Source organism: Temnothorax nylanderi, unplaced genomic scaffold (genome assembly GCF_030848795.1).
Source record: "Temnothorax nylanderi isolate EJ_2023f unplaced genomic scaffold, tnyl_v1.0 TNYL_tig0198_pilon, whole genome shotgun sequence".
Lineage (NCBI taxonomy): Eukaryota > Metazoa > Arthropoda > Insecta > Hymenoptera > Formicidae > Temnothorax > Temnothorax nylanderi.
The window spans coordinates 2018-24822 of NW_027249260.1; the positions used below are offsets into that span (position 1 = coordinate 2018).

Genomic DNA, 22805 nt, shown 5'->3' on the forward strand with positions numbered 1-22805 from the left:
ATGTAAGGTGACGTCATCAATATGGCGGAGGGTGCTTGATCTTCCGCGCGGATAATTTGAAATTTCTCGCGTTCTAACGAATAGGCGTATTAATATTCTGGAATAGATATCCGCGACATTTGCGACATTCAAATAGATGATTGTATTCTTATATCTATCTATATTCCGCTCTCAGGTTTCTCTCTGCGCTTACAATTTATAGCGGAGACTTGAATTCTATTGGCTACGCTACGGCGATGGCGTCTGGTTTCATTTGCTAGATGCCGCGTTGTTCCGTCACTTCCGTCTCGCGGAAGCTTGTGTCGCGAGCGCCGCGGACAACTTCCTTTCGTTCCTTTCTGTTCCTCTCTACGACGTGCCGTCCGGTCGCCAAGATGCAGAAGGTGAGTCTCGCGATCCGTCCTCGGAATTACGTCGACACGAACGGGAGTGAGTACTGATCGAACCGCCTTCCTCTTTCAGAAACAAAAGGAACCGATCCACTCCGTGCAGGTCTTCGGGCGCAAGGTGAGCTGGAGCGCGGTTGAGAGGTTAGGTCCACGCGTGGCTAACGCGCGGCGTGTCTAATGCGAATCCTCTTGTTGCAGAAAAGCGCGACCGCGGTCGCCTACTGCAAGCGTGGCCGTGGAAATCTCCGCGTCAACGGCCGGCCGCTGGAGCTGGTGGAGCCCCGCGTGTTGCAGTACAAATTGCAGGAGCCCATCCTGCTGCTCGGCAAGGTGAGTGACGCAGGGAACGCAGGGCCCACCTTGGTGACCCTTGAAGCCCGATCGTGGAGAAAACGTTGGAGCAACGCGGTGCAAATTGTCACACGAATTTGTCGCGACTACTCGTAGCTTGGTCCGTGATGTTCTACTTATTCCGAACATGATGGTTCATGATTAGCAGTAGATTCTGAAAGCGATCTCGTCTTCGAGTTGCCATGGGCGTGAGCAAGATACAACTTTTGAAACGGCTGTTTCCGTTTGTGTTCCAGGAGAAGTTCTCCGGAGTCGATATCAGAGTGAGGGTAAACGGCGGTGGTCATGTTGCCCAGATCTATGCCATTCGACAGGCTATTTCCAAAGCTCTCGTTGCCTACTATCAAAAGTGTAAGCATAAATTGACGACGAGTATGCAGTTATACAATTTTTTAAATTATTAACAATAATGTTGGTTTTTTCAGATGTTGATGAAGCCAGCAAGAAGGAGGTAAAGGACATCCTTATCCAATACGATCGTACTCTCCTTGTTGCTGACCCAAGGAGGTGCGAGCCAAAGAAGTTCGGTGGTCCAGGTGCCAGAGCGCGATACCAGAAATCTTATCGTTAATATCTGCAGTTTACATCTTATTCATATTATTGAATAAAAAAAAAACATTTAAATATATGTATCCTATCTTTCTTTGCTCATTTCCTACATTACTAATGGTAGGTATATATCTGTACCTTAGACTTGAGAGGTAAAGAATGGTACCTTTTAGTTTTTGTCAAAATAGAGTTAATTTACTTTTTCCAATATACCAGGAGTTTGCATTGTATAATGATAAAGGGTCTTATGCCTATTATTACTAATTGTAAGATGTAATGTTTAGAAAAAGTTGGAAATTTTCATAGAAATAATACACTTTGAACCTTGTTTTTTCTCAATTTCTAATGTAGGTACGATTCTTTACCTCTAAGGTATATATATATGTATATATTTTTTATATAGGATTATTATTGTAACTTCTAAATAACTTTTCTCTGAAATTTTCAAATCAATACAAAGTAATCTTTATAACAGACATAAATTCAACTTCTTCTATTTTGTATTTTTCTATTTTTAAAACTGAAGACAATTATTTCCCTTTTTTAATTGTGTGTTTACTTTCTATACTTAGAAAATATAAGAGAGAGAGAGAGAAAGAGAGAGTTTATATATACCCAGCTCAGAGAGAGAAAGAAGATAAGTCTCAACAAAATTTAACGGATAAGAATATGATTTATAGATAAGATTAATTTCACACAAAATTTTCGATAAATATTTATCTATATTTTATTTGCGCATATGACGTGACTTTTCGCTCATTCTACACAAGTGGTCCCGAGTCCCGAGTAGCGTCATATTGTGCAAGCCAGCAACGTAGAATAAACTGTCAAGTGTGTTAAATTGTCACCGTGTTTTTCGATAAATTTTTCAAAGAGAAAGCACAACCTATCTAAAAATGAAGACGCGATTTAACACTTACGATCTCGTATGTTCAGTTACTGAACTACAAAGGTAAGAGAGAAAGATTAGAAGAATGTGACTTGATTTTAATAACGTGTTCAGGTTATGACCAAAACGTTCCACTTCTCAAAATATGTAATTTACCTTAAAAATATATATATAATCAATTTTATTTTATTTCAATAGATACATAAATCAATCGCAATTAGTTCTCATTGCTAAATAAACGTCGATATGAATGATATAATATCATGATATTAACAGGTTAACACAAGTTCTCCAAATTATTTTTAACCTTGTAAAAACTTTCAGGCTTATTGGCATGCGTGTCAATCAAATATACGATATAGATCACCGTACGTATCTTATACGTCTTCAGCGGAGCGAGGAAAAATGCGTTCTTTTGCTCGAATCTGGTAACAGAATCCATACGACAGATTTTGAGTGGCCAAAGAATGTGGCTCCTTCAGGTTTCTCCATGAAGGTATCTGCTAAATAATAATTAAATTAATTTAAAAAAATATATATATAATAGCTCTGCTAATAACGATAAATATGTATATCTTGTGTTCTTGCAGATGCGCAAACATCTTAAAAATAAAAGATTAGAGAGTCTTATGCAAGTTGGTACGGATCGGATAATAAAGTTACAATTCGGAAGTGGTGAAGCTGCCTACCACGTAATTTTAGAAGTGTACGATCGTGGTAATATAATCCTCACTGATTATGAAATGGTAATTTTATACGTGCTAAGGCCTCATACAGAAGGAGATAAGATTAGGTAAATGTATAAAATGTGTCTATAACGTAAAACACATATGTCATCATATAAAGTACTGATAAAATCATATAATATTTAGAATTGCAGTGAAAGAAAAATATCCCTTAGATAAAGCTCATTCCACAACTATGCCACCTATAGATGTAATACATGAGCATATTGAGAAAGCTAAGGAGGGAGATAGTCTTAAAAAAGTGTTAAATCCACTATTAGAATTTGGCGCAGCTGTGATCGATCATGTTTTGCTTAAAGCCGGATTTAATCTTGGTTGCAAAATCGGCAAGGATTTTAATATCACTGAAGATATGCCAAAATTAATCCTAGCGCTCGAGGAGGCAAATAACATGATGGATCATGCAAAGAAAAATATCTCAAAAGGCTATGTTATACAGAAAAAAGAATCGAAACTGACTCCAGATGGCAAGGAAGATTTTATATTCACTAACATTGAATTTCATCCTTTCTTGTTTGAGCAATATAATAATCAACCATTCAAGGAGTTTGATTCTTTTGACGCCGCAGTGGATGAATATTTCTCTACGATGGAAGGACAAAAGATAGATTTGAAGGCTTTGCAACAGGAAAGAGAAGCTCTGCAAAAATTAGAAAGAGTAAGAAAGGATCATAGTCAGAGACTGATTACATTGGAAAAGACACAGGAGGTAGATAAACAAAAAGCAGAATTGATCTCAAGGAATCAGGCTTTAGTGGATAACGCTATATTAGCCATACAAAGCGCCTTGGCAAATCAGATGTCTTGGCCGGACATTCAAATTTTATTGAAAGAAGCTCAAGCCAGAGGTGATCCGGTCGCTTCTGCTGTAAAACAATTAAAATTAGAAACAAATCATATTGCTCTGCTATTGCACGATCCTTATGAAGACAGTGACGAGGAATCTGAGCTCAAACCTATGATGATTGATATAGATTTGGCTCATTCAGCATTCAGTAACGCCAAAAAGTACTACAGTCAAAAGAAAACAGCTGCAAAGAAGCAACAAAAAACGATAGAATCCCATGGAAAAGCTTTGAAGTCGGCGGAAAAGAAGACAAAGCAAACATTGAAAGAAGTGCAAACCATACATACCATTAATAAATTAAGAAAGACATATTGGTTTGAAAAATTTTATTGGTTTATTACATCTGAAAATTATTTAGGTACGTTTTTCTTTTAATAATTACGTCGAATTTACATCGAAATTTTACTAACTTTGACGTATGGATATATAGTGATTGGAGGGAGAGATCAACAGCAGAACGAGTTGATAGTGAAAAGATATCTAAAGGCGGGAGATTTATATGTTCACGCAGATTTAACTGGTGCTAGTTCTGTCGTAATAAAAAATCCCAGTGGCAATCCTGTACCGCCAAAATCGTTAGCAGAGGCAGGTACAATGGCTGTTGCATACAGGTACATAGTTATGACGGTTTTTATTTTTACAACGGTAAAACTATCAAATTTACATATACATGTATTATTTCAAAGTATTATTATAAAGATGTATGTAAACATGATTAATATTATGTTCATAGCATAGCATGGGATTCGAAAGTAATAGCTAGTGCATGGTGGGTGCATCATGATCAAGTATCCAAGAGTGCGCCTACCGGAGAATATCTTACTACCGGATCCTTCATGATACGTGGAAAAAAGAATTATTTGACGCAAAGTCAATTAATTATGGGATTGGGTATCATGTTTCGCCTGGAGGACAGTTCCATAGAACGACATAAGGATGAGAGAAGGGTGAAAACAGTAGACGAGGAAAGCGAAAAAGCGGATTCGGTAGTTGAAGATGACAAGGAAATAGAGTTAGAAGGTGATTCGGACGAAGGTAAATGACGTAGAAAATCATCTAACATTTAATTAAATTATTCTTTAATTGTTAATACATTTTCAAAAACTTGTAAAAACTTGATGTTAGATGAAAATCTAGAAAATAGAGATACATTAAATCCAATTCAAGAAGAGGACCAAGAAAAAGATGTGGAATCAGAATCCCACACAACAGATAATGCTGAGAAAGATGCATGTGAAGAAGTTGAAGAAGACACGAAATATAAATTTCCTGATACACAAATTAAAATTGATCTTTCAGGCCCAAAGTAAGTTAATATAAAATTTTCGATTATAAATTAAAATCAAATGCTACATATGCTATTTTGCATTGAACAGGGTAAAATTACACGTTGACAATAATCAGCCCTTGATACAATCTCAAAAGGACACAAAAGAAAACGTAGTTTATTTAGGAGATGATAAGCCTGTTATAATAAATGCATCGACTATGGAGAAAAATGCAAAGGCGAAACAAAAAGCACATCGAACAGAATCAATAGAATCAACAGAAAAGATTGAAAAGAATGATAAGAATGAAAGTGATAACAAAAAAGGAGAGCAACCTGCATTAAAACGGGGACAAAAGGGGAAACTAAAGAAAATGAAAGAAAAATACAAAGATCAGGATGAGGAAGATAGACGACTTTCAATGCTCGTCTTGCAGGTTCTATTTTCTTTCTTTCAATTTTACTGAGTACTTGCTCTCTAATTTTATTTATTTAATCTAATATACATTTTTGCCAATTATTCAGTCGGCAGGCGCAGCCAAAGAAGATAAAAGAAAAAATAGGGCTAAAGATCCATCAGGTCCGAAGCAACAAGGAAAGAAAAAGACAAATCCAAAACCAAATATTCCACCGCAATCTATGTATGTGATAGATAACGTTGACGATGAAGACGCAGGTCCAGTTCCTGAAGTTGATATGCTCGATCAATTAACAGGAAAGCTGTTTTCAGAAGACGAGTTACTGTTTGCTGTTCCTGTGGTGGCGCCTTATAATACCTTACAAAATTACAAGTAAGTGATTGCATAAAACGCTTAATATAACTTTTTATTTATAACATTTCAATATTCATTTCAATATTTATTTTAGATTTAAGGTGAAATTGACACCTGGCATTGGTAAGAGAGGCAAAGCTGCCAAAACAGCTATAGCCGTATTTCTTAGAGACAAAGAAATTTCTTCACGTGAAAAAGATCTACTAAAGGCAATTAAGGATGAGACAATAGCCAGGAATATACCTGGAAAAGTGAAAATAAGCGCCCCTCAGATTCAAAAGCTAAAAAAATAATTGTTTGAAGAGTGCTAATTTTAATTCAAATAAATGATTTTTAATTATTTGCAACACAAATTTACTTTTAAGGGAATTGCGAATTTTTTTCAAACAGACAATATTTAATGAATATTAATTGGCAAACATATTAATTATGTATTTTTCTTAACAAGAAAGTGTAAAGTCTATTATTTACTATTAATAACAATTATCACAAATATTCAATCCAAATACTCAAGTTTGGATATAGTAGATATATGTGTATAAAATATGTAAATACGTAAAATCTTTTTAAGGCAGTGTAATTTTATAACCCTCCGATTAATTCATTTTGGAATTTTATTATTTGAAAACATAGGAAGACGTCTGATAAATATTACATGCCGAATATAATAAACAGAATTAATTCCCCAAACGATTATTTATTTCTGTGATTATATTGTAACCAAGGAAAAAGAAATTAAAGACCTTGTTATATTCAGTATATATAAGAATAAATAACATTCAGCAACGTGCATTCAACATTTTATTTTATTAAATAAGAGCAGTTTTTATAACTATCATAACAGTTTTATAATTCAAATTCTTTTCATTTTTGAAAACTATTCACATATATACAAAAACCTAAGATAATATTGTCATTAGCGTCATCATGATCAACATGTCATGTTATTGGTGATTATTAATGTTAAATGCGTAAGAGACCATGTACAAATAAATATAAATGTATAAATGCAAGTTACATAATTTCATTTTCAGTACAAATACCATATATAATTGTACTTTGTTATTTTATTCTTCGTGAAACTACATGTCAAATATATCTTCATCTGAATGAGTTTCAGTTTTAGGTATTCTTTTATTGGATTGCAACCTACTCGTGGTTACCTTACTCCTACTAGCAGTCGCAGCAGGTCTTGATTTTGTTCCTTTTGATACAATCTAAACATATATTGAATATATATTAAATAACAAAGGAGACAGTTTAATTCGACCCAACTGCTATTTATGAATATAATACTCAAATACACAACGTTCCGACCATGGTTTGTGGTCCTTATCAAGTATAAACTAAGTCATAAATTTAAAATGTAGCTTTCTACGAAACATCTTAATTAGGAAAACTGATAATAAAACTAAAATAATTTAAATTACGGATTTACATGTTGCATATGTCATCGAAGGTAAAAAAGGGCTTCTTGCAACGGTAACATAGTCTCAAAGAACCCGGCGCGGCATCGCAATTCGTCTCGATGTACACAAAGCACAGAGAGAACTGTCAAGACCATCCGAAAGCCAACAAACTCCAGTTTGAATAGCCACATTTTAAATTTATGACTTAGTTTACATTTGATAAGGATCACAAACCATGGTTGAGACGTTGTGTATCTGAGTATTATATTAATAAATAGAGTTAGATCGAATTAAACCGTCTCTTTTGTTAACTGGCGAAAAAAGATTACCTCTGATATATTAAATACTTATTTATATATTATTTACATATTGATTGAATATTTATTTATATAAATCGCAGAAAAATACAAGTCTATAAATTAACCCTCGCAAGCCACACTAGAGTCTGGAATTTTTCCCAGCTATTTTTCGCTCCAAGTTTCGAAAAATCAACATAATGTTTTTCTTTTTTTCAATTAATCGTAAATTTTCTGAGAATTATAATGGTAATCTCAGAATTTGTAAAAAAAATTATCAAAAAATACGCATTAAAAAATAAAAATAATGGTTCCAAACGTAATTCCAAAATTTCGTTAGGATCCTTGACACCCCAGTGTGGCTTTTGAGGATTAAATATATAAATTTTATTACCTCAGGCTCAGAAGTTTCTGAATCATCCAAAGACATGACCTTTCGTCTTGTTTTATTTGTAACCGGCTTTTTCCGTTGTGTTTTATTTGGACGTTTTGGTGACGGCTAGAATGGTAGAAATAAGTATTTTAATAACAAAAAAAGTCTGAAAATTAAATTAAGAGTGACGCACTCCTTTTTCAGATAGATTACTAAAATTACCTCTATATTAGAATCATCTTCAGAATCATCTTCAGAGTCATCTTTGATTGAACCTATTGAAATCTTTTTTCGACGTGATGAAGCTGTATTCTTCGTTATCTTACTCGCTTTTTCAGTAGATTCTTTTTTCGCTTTTTTAAGAATTTGTATATCATATTCACCATCAGAATCCATATCATCTAATGCTTTCTCAATATCCTTCATATTACAACGTTTTTTGTCAATTACAACACCTATAGTACTTTTTCTTGAGTTTGCCATAGGAATGTTTGCACTTGGAACATCTAAATGTTTCGTACGAGGACTCTTTCTGATTCCATTTATGGGTTTTTTAATTTTCTGTGGAGTTGCCACGCTAATGTTGTTCAATTTTAATTTCCCATCTGGTTTATGATTCAGTTTTTTTATGCCAGCTGTTAATATTTCTTTCAATTTTTCATAAGACGGTATTTCATTAAATTTTATACTGGCTAATAAAGTCATAAATTTATGTACAGCTTGTGGAACAGATCCATGAAAACACTTGGCCAAGAAACTGTCTATATTATTGAAAGCCTTTTCTTTCTCATTTTGAACGGTAACTGGTTCAAGTAACTTTTCCCATGGTAGCGAACCACATAACCACATAATTATATTGTAACTCAAAATTTCAATATCTCCACGACGTGTTGGTACTAAAAAAAAGCAAAGAAAACATATTTAAAGTATAATAATGATTTTTATAATTTATATTCAAAAGAAATTGATAAATTGCGTTAAGTACCAGAATTGCTAAATTTTATTGAAATTTCTAATTCTTACCTCCCATATGAGCATCTCTGCTTGTGTATTGTAAAGTACCATTATGTGCCTTCTTTGGGTCAACTTTTAATTCAGTGCTCGATGTACAACGAGAAGCTAAACCAAAGTCAACTAAATAGACTTGATCATAGGAATGCAGATCCAGTAGCAAATTTTCACCTTTGATATCAGCATGTACATAGTTCTTGTGATGAATATATTCCAATATATCTATCTAGAAATTTATTAGAATAACACATAAATTATCTTTTCTTCAAACAGTTATTTACTACAAATATTTTTTTTACAATTGTCTTACTATTTGCAAAGCTAGTTTATATACTACATGTTCTGGAAACTGTTTGTTATTTTCCTCAAATATTTTCCATAAATCTTTTCCGTATCGATCTATTACTAAAAATCGATATTTTGTATTTTTATATTCATGACTTCCAGAAGCCACATATCTAGGGATTCCGAGCGCAGCAAGTTTCTTTTTTTTCTGCCAGCTAACAACTAAAAAGACACTATATGTTTATCTCTGGAATATTTTGTTATGCAATTGGATAATGTTATCCGTTGTAGACTGCAATTTTAACAGAAATTAATCATGTAATAGAATATTAAAAATAAATTTTACTTTTAGACTTACTTTCATCTGACTTACAGTTTCTCATATAAAAATGCATTTCTACAAATAACGGGCCATTTCCATGTGGTTCCTAAAACAAATTTTAAGGAAAAGCAAAGTTAGGATGAAAACTGGGAAAAAAGTAGCAAGAATAAGGAGATATAATGCTTACAATTTTTATAACATTAGGATAATCTTTAGGAATTTTTTCAGAATATGGCGCAGCTGCAATAAATCAATAATCAATTAATTACGTAGTACAATAACTAAAATATTTAACACTGCACGGACACCGTGGGCCTTTTAAGACACAGTCAATTTGTCATTTATGATTTCCACTTGAGTGGAAAAAAATTGCAACAGTTCCAGCCTATGTAAATATAGAAATCACTTTTTGAAACCTTAAAGATGATAGTACGTGAACTTTTATAGATTATTTGTAGCATAGAAACACTTTCAAAAATCATTTGGACTTCGTGACAAATGCGATTGGTCATTTCCAATGGACTAATCAACGATTAAGTCAATCGGAGCTTGGTCGATGTGGCCCTTAAAAGTCCCAGGGTGACCAGGTCAGTGCTCCAAAAACACAATGTCCGCACAGCGTTAAGGAACATGTTCTTAAGAGATATATCTTGTAAAAGAAATACAATATAGCTGCATATAGTTATGTAAGACATAATTAGGAAGTCTTTACGTGTCTTTTGCAGATAACTGTGCATATAAAACTTGCAGAAAAGAAACAATATTTATAATTCTTCTTTGTAACTACTATCTAAACGTCTATATTCTTTTCAGCTGACCTTCTTGCACAGTTCATCTTTTCTCCTTTTCTCTCCAATGTAAAAAGAAAAGGAGAAAAGATAAACCGTGCAAGAAGTTCAGCTAAAACAAACAGGCCTAGAGAGAAAAAAGGAAAGAATAAACGGTGCAAGAAGTTCAGCTAAAAAGAATAGACCTGTTTTCGAGTATTTTGCCGTTTGTGTTTACAACGCGGGGGCACAATATGTCACGCAATATAACAGCAACGGGCAACGGGATTCGTTTCGCGTACCAGAGTAAACTTCCCCAAAACCGCCGACGCCGATCGACTTGCCGAGGATCCACTGGCCCTTCGCTATATCCTTGAGAATCTCTCCGGCCGGTATCGGCTCGGGCATTTGATAACCTCCTTTCTTCCTCGGTGCTCTCTTTGCTGCTTTCGCTGCCATCACGTCGTCGGATCGACCGAAGAAATCAAAGATCAGCTCACTGGACGCGTCACGTAACAGAACCGATCGACAGTTCGTGAATAACGTATGCGAGAAACGAATAAACGATTACGCGCCAATATGCACAACAATGCGAGTAAATGCGAGGGATGCGAGGCTTCCGTTACGAACATGTGACGACAGGCAACTGCCTGAAGTCGCCAAGGAATTCAAACGCTCGCGACTCGGCGGACGGCCAACCGACGAGCGCTGAAGTAGCTACGCGCGCAATAATTACGGGGTTGGAGGGGAATTTACTCCAACGCGCGCGGGAACTGTGTTATAAAGGGAGCTTTCCAGCAAGCGACACAAGTCGACACAAGTATCGTTTTATCTTTGTTACTCATTACCAAAAAAGAAAGATAGAACGATGCTCGTGTCGACTTGTGTCGCTTGCTGGAAAGCTCCCAAAGTCTGACAAATCTGGTCGGCGCGCAGTTTACTAATGTTGGAAAAGATATGTGTAATACACACACCAAAAAAAATAGAATAATCGGGCCACCAAGATCCCGGCTTGGACCGTAAATGGCAATTTAATTTAAAATTTAATTTAAAAAAGATTTAATTTAAATTAAGAAATAAATTATAAAAATAAATGCTGAATAATTTATTTACAAATTAAGTTTTATTTTATTAATATTTATTTTATTATATATTTTAACTTATTTTGACGGGTTCTACTATAAGTCGGATGTCGGAGCGCAATCGATGGTCCAATCAGGAGGATTCGTTTTTGAAAAAGAAATTCTCTCATTGGCTGCGCTCCCATGTCGAGCTGCAGAATTCGGGATTTTGGACAAAGTATCAAGAGAAATAATCGACGAAGAGGATGCACTATCGAAATTCCAAGAATTGCGATTCCGAGAAAGCATCTAAAATATTTCTACATCATAATTTTTTAAGGAATTAAGAGATCGACAATATAATTTCAAAGTTATATTTATTAGTTGTAAGAATTTCGAAAGTTACTTTTAGATACTTAATTCAAAGAAATTAAAGCAATGTACATACAAAATATTGAACGATGTAAAAATATTTTAATAGTTGGAAAACGTTTCTTCTTACAAGTTTATACGTAATGCTACACTTATGGCTAGACGCAATGTTTGATTTTTTAATCAAAAAATACATAAATAATCGTATTCTAATTTACATGGAGCTTATAGACTATACAATAAACAATATCTTCCGCATTATAACGCAAGAAAAAGAGAGAAAACATTACGTGGCTGTCCTCGTCCTACAGTATGCATGCACAGTACATGAGCGGGACTCAATTGACCAAGTCGTCAATTGATTTAAAATAAAGATATCTGATTGGTTGGTTCAGGGGAAAACTCCAGGCATCGGGGGCTGTGAGTGGCTGTGGTCAATCGCTGTGGTCAAACGGGACGCTCCCTTCTGCTTACCAGCGCGAGTTCTGATTGGCTTCTGCTTTCCTGCTTTCTGCTATTCTGCCAAGGTGTGAATTTCCCCGAAGAGCGTGGTTCTCGAACGCAGCCCTGCTGAACGCGTCCATTATTTCTTCTGCAGGTTTTGCCAGCCATGGTGTAAATAGATAGCACTAAAGGCCGTCACACACAAAATGCATAACGTCGCATAAGCATAGCATAAGACCGCTGGACCAATGAGCATTTTACGTAAATTAATATGGCGACATTATGCTGGATGCTCATTGGTCCAGCGGTCTTGTGCTATGCTTATGCTACGCTATGCATTTTGTGTATTATAGCCTTAATAGCCATGGAGTAGCTTATACACCATGAGGCGGTATGTATACGAGCGAGTAGGTTAGTCCGAAAAACGCGACGAGTTTGCGCGCGCGCGCGCGCCCGCCGGGTTTAGGTTATCTCCGCTTCATCCTTCGGGATTTCTCTTGTCTTCTTTTCTTTTCCTTTAAATGGAAGAAACCGCGCCCGACTCGCCGAAATCACAATTAGGGGAAAGCAACCACGTTAACGAGCCGAACGTTGATACGACCTACAGTGACAATGACACGGAACGTCATGGGGAGCGCACGCCGCAACCGTCCGAGAGGTGCATCAACAATTCCATTTTCAATACCATTTCCAAGATCGTTAATCCCACGACAAAGGTGAGCGTTTCTTTTATCTCCAAAAGGCAGGGAGTTTCTTAGCTAAGCAATTCTTGAAGGTTCTGAATAGAATTTTACTTAGGACTGCGTTGAAAAAACTGTTGCTCATGCTTGATTTCTCAATGTGTAATATGTATACATGAGCGAAATATGTAATTTTTAAAAGTGGACAAAAGTATTTAGAGTAAAATTATCGATATTTCTTGATGGAAGCCTAAAAGTATAAATTTTATTAATTTCCATGATTTCTTCATTAGTTTCCTTTAATGCAATTTCATGCTGACTCTTTTTAAATTTATTATATTGTATTATTATATTGTATTATAGATTTTATTTAAATGTAAATCTTAAGAAATAATATTGGTGATAAAACTGTGAGAATATTTTCAAGAAATGAAATAAATGTTAAGTTGTATAATTAAAGTATGTATTTCTATAATCTTGATTAAGAATGATAATAAAATTAATTGATTGTATTACTCTGATATAATGTATATGAATGGTGTACTGTACATTATAATATAACTTGTCCAATTTTATGATATTAAAAAAAAAAAACTGCATACTTTAAGTAATATATTTAGTAGTATTTTCATTGCTAGGTGCCAGATATACAGGATTTTAAGATAGTAAAGCCGATAAGCAGAGGAGCGTTTGGTAAAGTATTTTTAGGGTACAAGAAAACCAATCCCGAGCAGGTATACGCAATCAAAGTAATGAAGAAGAACGAGATGATAAATAAGAATATGGCGTCGCAAGTGGTAATTGAACGCAATGCGTTAGCCCTGACTCGTAGTCCGTATTGCGTGCAACTCTTTTATTCGCTGCAGTCCATCAGCAGTGTGTATCTAGTCATGGAGTACATGGTGGGCGGCGATCTCAAGAGTCTGCTCGGCGTTTACGGTTTCATGGAGGAGTCCATGGCGGCATTTTACACAGGGGAAGTTTGCCTGGCGCTCGAGTATCTTCACTCGCACGGTATTGTGCATAGGGATCTCAAACCTGACAACATGCTACTTTCACGCGAAGGACACGTCAAGCTTACAGACTTTGGACTCAGTAGAATATCGTCCTTGCACAGGGATCTTGAAATATCGGATCTAGTGAATTCTATGACGCCTAGCATGTGCACCAGGACTCCTGGTCAACTGCTCTCACTGACGTCCCATCTGTCCTTCGGTTCCGGCCAAAAGTCTACCAACGAATCGAATCTCAGTGACAGGAGCACGCCAGCTATGAACTTACTTTCCGCGCTGCAAAGAAATTGCAATCTTAAATCGGCAGAACATATGTCACCGAATTCGGTCATATCTTCTGTCGCGTCCGGAGATTATTCTCGAATATCTGGCGTCACGCCCTTTCAATCGGCGGAGGATCTGCGCTTCGAGCAAAGTAACGAGGAACAAAGTATAGAGGAAGACGACACAATTGCAAAGTACGAGAATGGTGTGGATAGCTCTAGCAGCTACCACACATGCGAGGCATCCTCTACACAAACAAATAATCGTACCGATCAGATTATAGAGGAGGAAGAGGAGGAAGAGAAGGACGAATCTACGCTCGAGGCCGAGCAGCCGGAGCATCGGTCTCTCGTACATACTAGTCCTGTAAGCACTTGCACGAATTCATTCGTGTTTCGAGGATCAAAGAAGAGGAAGCGGGGCGGCGTGAATGCAACGACGGGCTTAACGTGCGAGATCGACGCGATAGATCTGGACGTGGATAAGACACCCAAGAGAAACAACCGTGACTCTATGTATCCATATACGAGTCCGACGATCAACGTTGTCTCTACAAAAGCAGCGGATATTATCGCTGGTTCAGCGGAAAACGATGGTAGCAGGACACCGAATCAGGACACCGAGCAAAATACCGGATCTGCGGGTAGGGTAGCCTTCAGCACGCCAGTATCCTCTGCTAGACAAAGAGATCGCAACGAGAAGCAGCAGAAATGCCAGGAAGAGGATGACACGAGAACTTTGATCAAGACGAGATTTCGCCTACCACCGTCCGCTTCGCATTCCGCTCACGATCCGCACACGGATTCAGACAACATGTCCGAGGGTCATCGTTCGCCCCAGGGTATTTCGCCTATCAAGACACCCGCGACATCGAACAACTGTTACACACCCTATAGAACGCCCAAGTCCGTCAGAAGGGGCGGCCAGGGTGGCGCCAACAGATCAGACGATCGCATACTCGGTACGCCCGATTACCTCGCCCCGGAATTGTTGCTTAAACAGGGTCACGGGCCGGCCGTTGACTGGTGGGCACTAGGCGTCTGTCTGTACGAGTTCTGTACGGGTTTGCCGCCATTCAACGACGAAACACCGCAGGCAGTGTTCGCGAATATTCTCGCACGTGATGTTCCCTGGCCCGAGGATGAGGAGGCTTTGTCGTCGGCGGCGATCGATGCTATCGATGCGCTGCTCACCTTGGATCAAGCTTCTCGTCCCACAGCAAAGGAGGTGCGTACCATGGTCCTCTTCCGCGACTTCCCCTGGGACGAACCGTCGAAAGCGGTGCCCCCGTTCATCCCGCAGCCGGACGACAAGTATGATACGTGCTATTTTCAGGGTACGTCGCCCCGGTATTATAATATCGTCGTCGTTTCAGAAATAATACCGTGTAATACAGGGATTAAAATGTCAAGTGCTGTAAAATATTCTGTTAGCAAAATCTAAACAGTTTTATCAATATGTAGCATTGCATTTAGTATGAACAAGATTATCGTCTAATAAGATTTCGAGTAGTTAGAAGGAACTTTATAGTTTTCTATTGAAGAGAAAGGTATTTTAAAATTTATATTTTTTCAATATCATTCTTACGCGGTATTATTTCTTGAATCTTGAACTTTACCGTTTATAGTATTGGCGGCTAACAGAAGAATTTTTTTTCTTTCTTTTTTTTCCAGCGCGGAATACTATGCAGCAATTAAATATAAGTAATTGCGATACATAGTCTTCGGCGTATCGCATGCAGACGTGGCAGAAACAGAAGCCTATAATATCAAAATCGTTACTATATATAACTTTATTTTTTATATACTTGTGTATATGTATAGCAATATAAAATATAAAATATTTTGTTACTACTTGTAATCATCGAGTTTGCTGACTTCTACAATAGATGAATGACGATGATTTTATTAAATGATGAGAGAACATACACACAGAGCGCGATGACATGGAACTTAAAATGGAATGTCGCGTAATTAAAAAAAAAAGGACTGATATCAAATTTCCTTAGGAGAGAGGCGATGCGTTATCACTTTCAACAACGAAAGTGAATATTTTTAATATCGCTATGAAGCTCTTCGTTAGGGCTCGACAGTTTTTATCACATTTTTTCGGAGCGAATGCGATCGATTCCGCGTTTCTTCGGCAATCCCTCTCGTCGAAGAAACAGCGATGGTGCGAAAGGGACATGGCGGTAAATACGTGCGTGTACTCTACTTTAAATTTTTATAAATCCACGGCAAAAAGTGTGTCACTCTCGTGTACACGCCTGGATATTGTCCTTTACCGCATCCTATGCCCCATGATACGATGCCAACTTGCGTCCAGCGACCATCGTTTACCATTAAAGGTCCTCCACTGTCGCCCTGTAAATGCAACGTTATTACGTCAATTTTACAATAAAACTTGGTTGTAAATATAAGTAATACATTCATATTCCGTATTTGGCACAAAATAAGATAGTCTGATTGTAACTTTCAATTTTTTTTACGAACTCAACAATCTTTTTTATTAAACCGACTTTTTTTTTTTACTAAAACTAATTATAAGTTAGATAATAATTTAATTAATAAATAATTGATCGCATTCATGTTTATGGGCTACGAATTATGTTTGACATTTAAATAATGTGAAAGAGCCAACGAATGTATAAATACAAACCGAGCAGGAATCCTTAGCGGCTCGGCCAGCGCACAAGAAACTGTCAACTATACCACCTGGTGCCGCTGCACCGTATTTCAGTTTACACTCGCTGTTCGACCACACTGGTATTGAAACTTCTTGCAAAATCGCTGGTTGCGGCCCACCTAGTTGAATATAATAAATTGCTATTAAATCCTTTGGACGAATATATTGCCTAAGAGACACATTTTAGAGCTTGAACAGCCCGTGAATAGCCCGGTATGAATGACTATGCAAATTGACCCTTTAAACGAGAATATTTAGGAGAGTATATGAATGTTAATTACACATTTTTTTGGTCTTAATTTAAGTACAAATTTTTTTCTCATTGTAACTATTTAAGTGACTAGTGCGAGTTAAAGACATATCAGTGTAAAAATATTCCTACTTTCTCTCAAAGAACCCCATCCAATGACGGTCGCCGTCTTGCCGGAATACAATTGCGACCCGCTAGGAAGACAGATAGGTCGTATTTGTTCAGTGAATTCCACGGGCTCGCTTAGCGTAAGAAGTGCTACATCGTTGTAGAGCGTACGGGAGTTGAAGCCTCGGTGCCTAACGACCCTCTTCACGCGTCTCTCGATGTGACGAATCTCAGTATTCGTTTTAATATTGTAGTCACCGAGGCGAACTGTCAACCTCGCAACGTCCCAAGAGTTCATACTGAAACGATACAATATTTTCTTTTGTTAGATATTTCAAAATTATTCGCAATAACTTCTAATTATTCGTATAGTCTAATTTACAAGGAATCTTCCGGTATATATATATATATCAATAGTAAAGAAATAAGAGAGTTTTAGACATTATATTATTTCAATCAATTAATTTTATTCCGCAAATGAGATGCCATGTTTAATTTGCGGAATAAAATAAATTGACAAATAAATTAGACTTACTTTGCGACGCAGTGCGCCGCCGTCAACACGTGCTTGTCGTCGATGAGCGATCCGCCGCAGAATTGTCGTCCAGCGTTGAAGAGCGCGGCGATCCACGGCCACTCGCCCGGGTCTGCGTTCTTACCTCCAACGATACGCTCTTGATCTTGATTACCGTTCTTGGCACCGCACTGCGAAATGGTGCCGCCGATCGGAGACTTGCTGGTCGTCGACGTGGACGTCGACGAGGTGCTCCACCAGCCTGGTTTCTTCGTCGGCCACGTTGTAGCGACGCTGGGTTTCTTGGAGCTCGTGCTGGAGGTCGGTTTCGACGTGGTGGAAAACGTCGGTAGACTGGGCGATGGTGGATGAGTCGGAAGCGGCGGTATCGTGTGATCGGGCGGATGTGTGGGAATCGGTGGTGGCCAGGTAGGTGCAGCTTGAGGACGTGCTATCCCCTCGTTCTTGTTTTTCTTATTGTCCTCCACCTATAAAACAATTTATAACTTAATTTCGTTCAGTTGACAGAAAGATCCTCAGGGACTGATGAAAGGAATGACCGTGGTATTGCGCCCGACTGAAGGAAGGAATGCGCGAAAACAGCGAGCAATAAAAGCGCGGGCCGTAAAAAGGCCTTTTGTGAAATCGTATTGCCGAATCGACGCGGCAGAGATAAAACTTTCTAATAGGATCTAACGGGGGTTTATAATTCAGATCACGTATAATTTTTACGACTTCCCGGTAAGGAAAGTGATTACCACGAATGTAGAACGGGAGCGCGAATATTAGATTCTATGGAATTAGGTCGAGTTATTTAAGCTGGCGAACCACTAGGTTTTATGCAATTGGGTCGAATCGTAACTGACACACGGTCGGGTGCCTTACTTGCGGTTCTTCTACGGTAGATTTGTCGCAATTGTCAGGGTCAGGCGTGACGAAGGGATTCAGCAACAGATTCGAGCAACAGATCCCGAAGCTCGGGTTTCCATCCTCGCGGATGTAGCTGCACGTGTCGTAAACGCCGAGAACCCAGCCGTCCAGGGCACCCAGGTCCGGAATCTTGAAGTACGGATAGCACTCTTTGAAGGTCGTGCAACGACCGATTTCGCCTTTCGAAGTCAAGCAGGTCTCTCGAGTCGTGGCTCCGTTCCAAAGAATGCCCCGACCCTCCCTCGATCCGAGCTGATCCGGATCGATCGCGGCTGCAAATTGAACATATGATTCATTAATTTTTGTACGATGAAGCACATTTCTTTTCGGGAGTATTTCGTATAATATGTTGATTAAATACGCATTATCCTTTTTATATCTTTATTTTTTTCAATTTTTTGATATATTCTGTCATTGCCACCCGTTTATGATCTTCTGTCAGGATAATCGTACGCCAGCTTGAAAATTTCAATGAAATTTATTCAGGTATGTCTCTTGTTGTCTTTACCCGTTAAAGTACCTGTATGTTATCGTGTCTACCATCGCAGAATCAGGATGCATCGAGCATGTTTATCTCAGCACGTACTCGGGAATGCTTATTCTTTAGCATTAATGTCCGGATACATTAATATACATGATGTGTGTGTTTTTCTGATGTTAAGAACTAGAAAAAATCGCGATAAAATTAGCGGGACGTTGTCCTTCAATTTTGTCATCCGCAAAAGCTTCGAGCTTATAATTGCACTACATCGCGAATAAATTGCATATGAAAATGAATTGAAAAGTGTAGGCAAATTTGTTTGCTTATCCCATTACGTTCAAATATATTATTTGTATTATTGTGCTTTTGAAGAACTCGGCACATATGTTTGTCATATGCCTGACGGCTGATCGATCACGTGATTGGGTTGTATCTACAAGTAAAAAGATAATCGCTATTTAAGAAGCATTTGTTTTTCTTACGCAAAGTTGCTTTTTTAATTCAAAAATTGCATCAATAGAAATTATGTATGAAAGAGAGAAATTTGTTTTTAATGCTGCCGACTGCATAAAATTTGCACGGTGAATAATCGAAACATCATAATAGAATTCCATCGAAATACTTAGCAGCGAGTTCGCTGACCTACGCAAGGCACACAGGTGCACACGTACGTCGAAGGTGAGGTTTGTGCGCGCCGGGAGAACTTCCGGCTGCCGTGTATGGGATGTGCGAATTATTATTCTGTTTCCGATATGTATTGCACCTGTGTTATATTTCACGATCATCAACGAAGAAAGCAAAAATTGATAACATTAATTGTAAGACTAAATCATTGACAAACGAAGAAAAAGTCACATAGAACGACCGTTGTCTTCTTGACTAATGAATAATCATATCATCAATTATCTTGACTAGTATTTTATGTGTGAAATACGCACATAAGAGGATAGATTCGATGCTCGGATAGAGCATCAATTTTTTTACGAATATGATACCTAAAAATATCTTCGCATGAAAGCTGAGCTATTGTAATATTCGAAAAGAAAGAAAACCGTGGAATCGAAAGAATTCTTTAATTTAAATTTTGATTAAAAATCTATTTTGCTATAAATCATCGAAACAAATTTTAACTAAATAAAATTAATGGGAACTATTATAGGTAGAGAGAACGAAATAGCATTAAAGGACAATGGTATTCTATACAGATATCTTCTTCATTGCTGATCGATGACAGAACTTTTCACGTCGGTATTTAAAATTGATCTTAATTCTCGCCTCGCATCGACATCGCTTTTCCAAGAGATTGGTCCGCGTGATTCTTGGCGTAATTCTCAATTAAATTTACCGAAACATCATGAAATGTCCAAAGCAGACGCAGATGAGCGTATATGTCATGAGAAATCAGCGTCTAGACGAGGATCGCATATGAAATTATACTTGGCAATCGCTACCGACCTTCGACGACGACGGCGTTGTCCTCCGGGCGAACGTCGTCGAAGTTTAGTGATCTGGACAGGGGCCCGACAGCCGCCGCGGGTACGATCGTCGCGATCACCTGCACCACGAGCACCAGCACCAGCATCGCGAACGGCGACGGTCTGCGTGGCCGATTATTCATACTTTGAGCTGCCAGAATTGTACTGGCGCGCGAAGAGCTCAAGGTACCGCGGAAAGAAACAACGAACGGCGCGCGGGGACACGGGACTGACAGGCCCACGTGCGCGGATCATCGGCGGGGACCCTGCCGACTCCACTAGGCCGTCTAAGCTGCTGAATAGCCGCAGCTCGAGCTTATAACGGGCTCGCCCTCCTCCTCGATACAACGCACGAGGTGTTCTCGCGCACCTTACTTCTCTTGCTCTTTTATCATCACTTCGATAGCCGCAGGGTAAAGGATAGGGCGCAGACGGCAGGGAGGATAGCCGGTAGGGTATATCAGACACGGTGTGCCTCCCCACGGTGATGTGCAAAATAATCGTTTCGATTATTTATGCTCTGATGCGCGCAAAGTGGATTGATTCCTATCGCGAAGAGGGATTGATTTAAAGCAACCGAGCTTAGCTGCCTCTGCTTTTCAATTATACCTCTAAAATAAGAAAACCGTAAACATGTAGAAATTACTTTAAATTATGAAGCATGAATTTTGTTGTATTTCATCATTTATATGTTCCTTTATTTATAATATAAAACTGTCTTTTATATTAGCCAAACGTGTTTGTTAAGTGGGTTGTTGTATAAAAGGTAGAAAAGGCTTCTTCTTTCTATCACATTATATATCTTTATATAATTTTTTATGACAATATTTATTTTGCAATATAATTCTAATTTCTACGTAATTGCTCGAGGTGAAGTTCTTCGAGAAATATTCGCGAGTGAGATTCGCGGTCTGAGCATATAATGCGGGGACAATAACTTCTATCTGTGAATGGGATTAGAGTTATCTCGATTATGTAAGCTATATGATGGAACCGGATCACGCTCGATCGGTCTTTGCTCGCACGGTTCGTGTTCAACTCGAATGCCGCGCAATGGCATTTGCATAGAGAGCACGATTCTTCACATCTTGGCCTTGAAGATGCCAGGAGAAGGCTGCACGTAAGGGACGGCCGTGAACTTGCTTGCCGCGTGGATCCCCGCCTTCTGGTCTATCCCGACGCTACGTACTTACGCATTTCCTTCCGCCGACGTAGAATGTAGAACCGCCTTTCCCCCCCCGTATGTGATCTTTGTGATCTTTTCTTTATTCTGGAGCTACCTCAGTTCTTCAACTCTTGCCTATTGTACTCGACTCGTGTCATTCATTTGACAGCGTTATGCAAGAATATTATATATACTTTAGCATAATATAAAGTGATACAAAAAATAATAAAAAGATATTCATTAGATTAATTTGGAGAAATACCGCCGGGGGATGTTTTTATACATTTATGAAGTATCTTTATGATTTGAAGCGAGTGAAACGCCCAACGCGTATTTTATCGCGTCTTGCACATCGATAGGCAAGCCTGTTTCGCTAGAAACAGTCCATTGAGACGGGATCTTCGATCTTTCGCGGAGGTATAAACAGTACCTTCCGCAGAGGAGAGCGAAGAGCGGAGGACCTTGAAGTGTACGTCAGGATCGCGATACCTAGGTCGACGAACCGCATCTCAAGGGGCGGAGGGAGGAAGAGAGATTTTAAGTTCGTGCGTTCTTTGACCGTGCATTCTTTGAACGGTTAATAACCACTTACTGTCGACATCTCGACGGGATAAAACCTTTTTTTGTTGTCGTTCGCGAAACAGGGCTCGGTAATCGATAAGGACAGCGGGTTAGCGTCTAACTCGCCAAACCGGACCTTGCCGAAAATACACGCGTATTATCAAGGCCTAACGATAGATAACGATCGTGGGTGGCAGGAACGTGGATCTTGAACTTCATTCTGTGTGTCTATGTGTCACACGTTTGTACAACCGTCTATCAAATTTCGTAACGTTTATATTTACTATCGATATAAAGTTCTCTCAGAACACGATTCTCGAGAAGCTAATAATGACGCGTCTTTTGCTACTAAAGTTCAATGTTCTTGTTCGAGTCGTTGACCCATTATTATGGGAACGTCATGCGTATGTATATGCCGGATATTTAACACGCGTACGCAAAAATTGGGTTCAAGATTTCGTACCGATTCCGATGGTAATATTACTGGACCTTGTTGGCAAAATCCTTCCTCCGAAACGTGCAAACCGG

The 22805-nt window shown here is 38.3% G+C and overlaps 5 protein-coding genes and 1 long non-coding RNA gene across 11 annotated transcripts; 4 read left to right on the plus strand and 2 right to left on the minus strand.

Annotated features, from left to right (window-relative positions):
• The first annotated feature begins 269 nt into the window (after positions 1 to 269).
• On the plus strand, positions 270 to 1368 carry Rps16 (ribosomal protein S16). The gene is made up of 5 exons (XM_071716947.1): positions 270 to 383; positions 463 to 507; positions 588 to 719; positions 977 to 1091; positions 1166 to 1368. The coding sequence occupies exons 1-5, from the start codon at positions 375 to 377 to the stop codon at positions 1309 to 1311; spliced, it is 447 nt and encodes a 148-aa protein (XP_071573048.1). The 5' UTR covers positions 270 to 374; the 3' UTR covers positions 1312 to 1368.
• Positions 1369 to 1955: 587 nt separating this feature from the next.
• On the plus strand, positions 1956 to 6925 carry Clbn (Nuclear export mediator factor NEMF homolog Clbn). Its single transcript, XM_071716942.1, has 10 exons — positions 1956 to 2241; positions 2503 to 2674; positions 2769 to 2971; positions 3051 to 4129; positions 4202 to 4382; positions 4505 to 4806; positions 4897 to 5077; positions 5148 to 5475; positions 5564 to 5829; positions 5906 to 6925. Exons 1-10 carry the CDS (start codon positions 2186 to 2188, stop codon positions 6102 to 6104), a joined length of 2967 nt encoding a protein of 988 aa, XP_071573043.1. The 5' UTR covers positions 1956 to 2185; the 3' UTR covers positions 6105 to 6925.
• On the minus strand, positions 5507 to 10963 carry LOC139778840 (serine/threonine-protein kinase VRK1). Of its 4 annotated transcripts, none has more exons than XM_071716945.1 (9): positions 10577 to 10963; positions 9695 to 9747; positions 9544 to 9613; positions 9211 to 9407; positions 8913 to 9126; positions 8112 to 8785; positions 7911 to 8015; positions 6975 to 7028; positions 5507 to 5814 (listed from the first exon to the last, which is right to left on the minus strand). In XM_071716945.1, exons 1-9 carry the CDS (start codon positions 10731 to 10733, stop codon positions 5806 to 5808), a joined length of 1533 nt encoding a protein of 510 aa, XP_071573046.1. In that variant the 5' UTR covers positions 10734 to 10963; the 3' UTR covers positions 5507 to 5805. The 4 variants fall into 4 exon arrangements, with proteins under 4 accessions (XP_071573046.1, XP_071573045.1, XP_071573044.1 ...); XM_071716944.1 differs by having other exon boundaries at positions 6965 to 7028; XM_071716943.1 differs by having other exon boundaries at positions 5507 to 7028.
• A 1542-nt stretch (positions 10964 to 12505) lies between these two features.
• Gwl (serine/threonine-protein kinase greatwall) lies at positions 12506 to 15968 on the plus strand. 3 transcript variants are annotated; one of them, XM_071716923.1, is made up of 3 exons: positions 12506 to 12867; positions 13470 to 15444; positions 15782 to 15968. In XM_071716923.1, the coding sequence occupies exons 1-3, from the start codon at positions 12673 to 12675 to the stop codon at positions 15826 to 15828; spliced, it is 2217 nt and encodes a 738-aa protein (XP_071573024.1). In that variant the 5' UTR covers positions 12506 to 12672; the 3' UTR covers positions 15829 to 15968. The 3 variants fall into 3 exon arrangements, with proteins under 3 accessions (XP_071573024.1, XP_071573026.1, XP_071573023.1); XM_071716925.1 differs by having other exon boundaries at positions 13470 to 13628; positions 13698 to 15968; XM_071716922.1 differs by having other exon boundaries at positions 13470 to 15968.
• Positions 15969 to 15993: 25 nt separating this feature from the next.
• On the minus strand, positions 15994 to 21012 carry LOC139778832 (uncharacterized). Its single transcript, XM_071716926.1, has 6 exons — positions 20532 to 21012; positions 18551 to 18867; positions 17687 to 18153; positions 17176 to 17450; positions 16767 to 16912; positions 15994 to 16471 (listed from the first exon to the last, which is right to left on the minus strand). Exons 1-6 carry the CDS (start codon positions 20692 to 20694, stop codon positions 16319 to 16321), a joined length of 1521 nt encoding a protein of 506 aa, XP_071573027.1. The 5' UTR covers positions 20695 to 21012; the 3' UTR covers positions 15994 to 16318.
• On the plus strand, positions 17963 to 19372 carry LOC139778833 (uncharacterized). The gene is made up of 2 exons (XR_011719707.1): positions 17963 to 18094; positions 18187 to 19372. It is a non-coding gene; the product is annotated as an uncharacterized lncRNA (long non-coding RNA).
• Positions 21013 to 22805: the final 1793 nt, after the last annotated feature.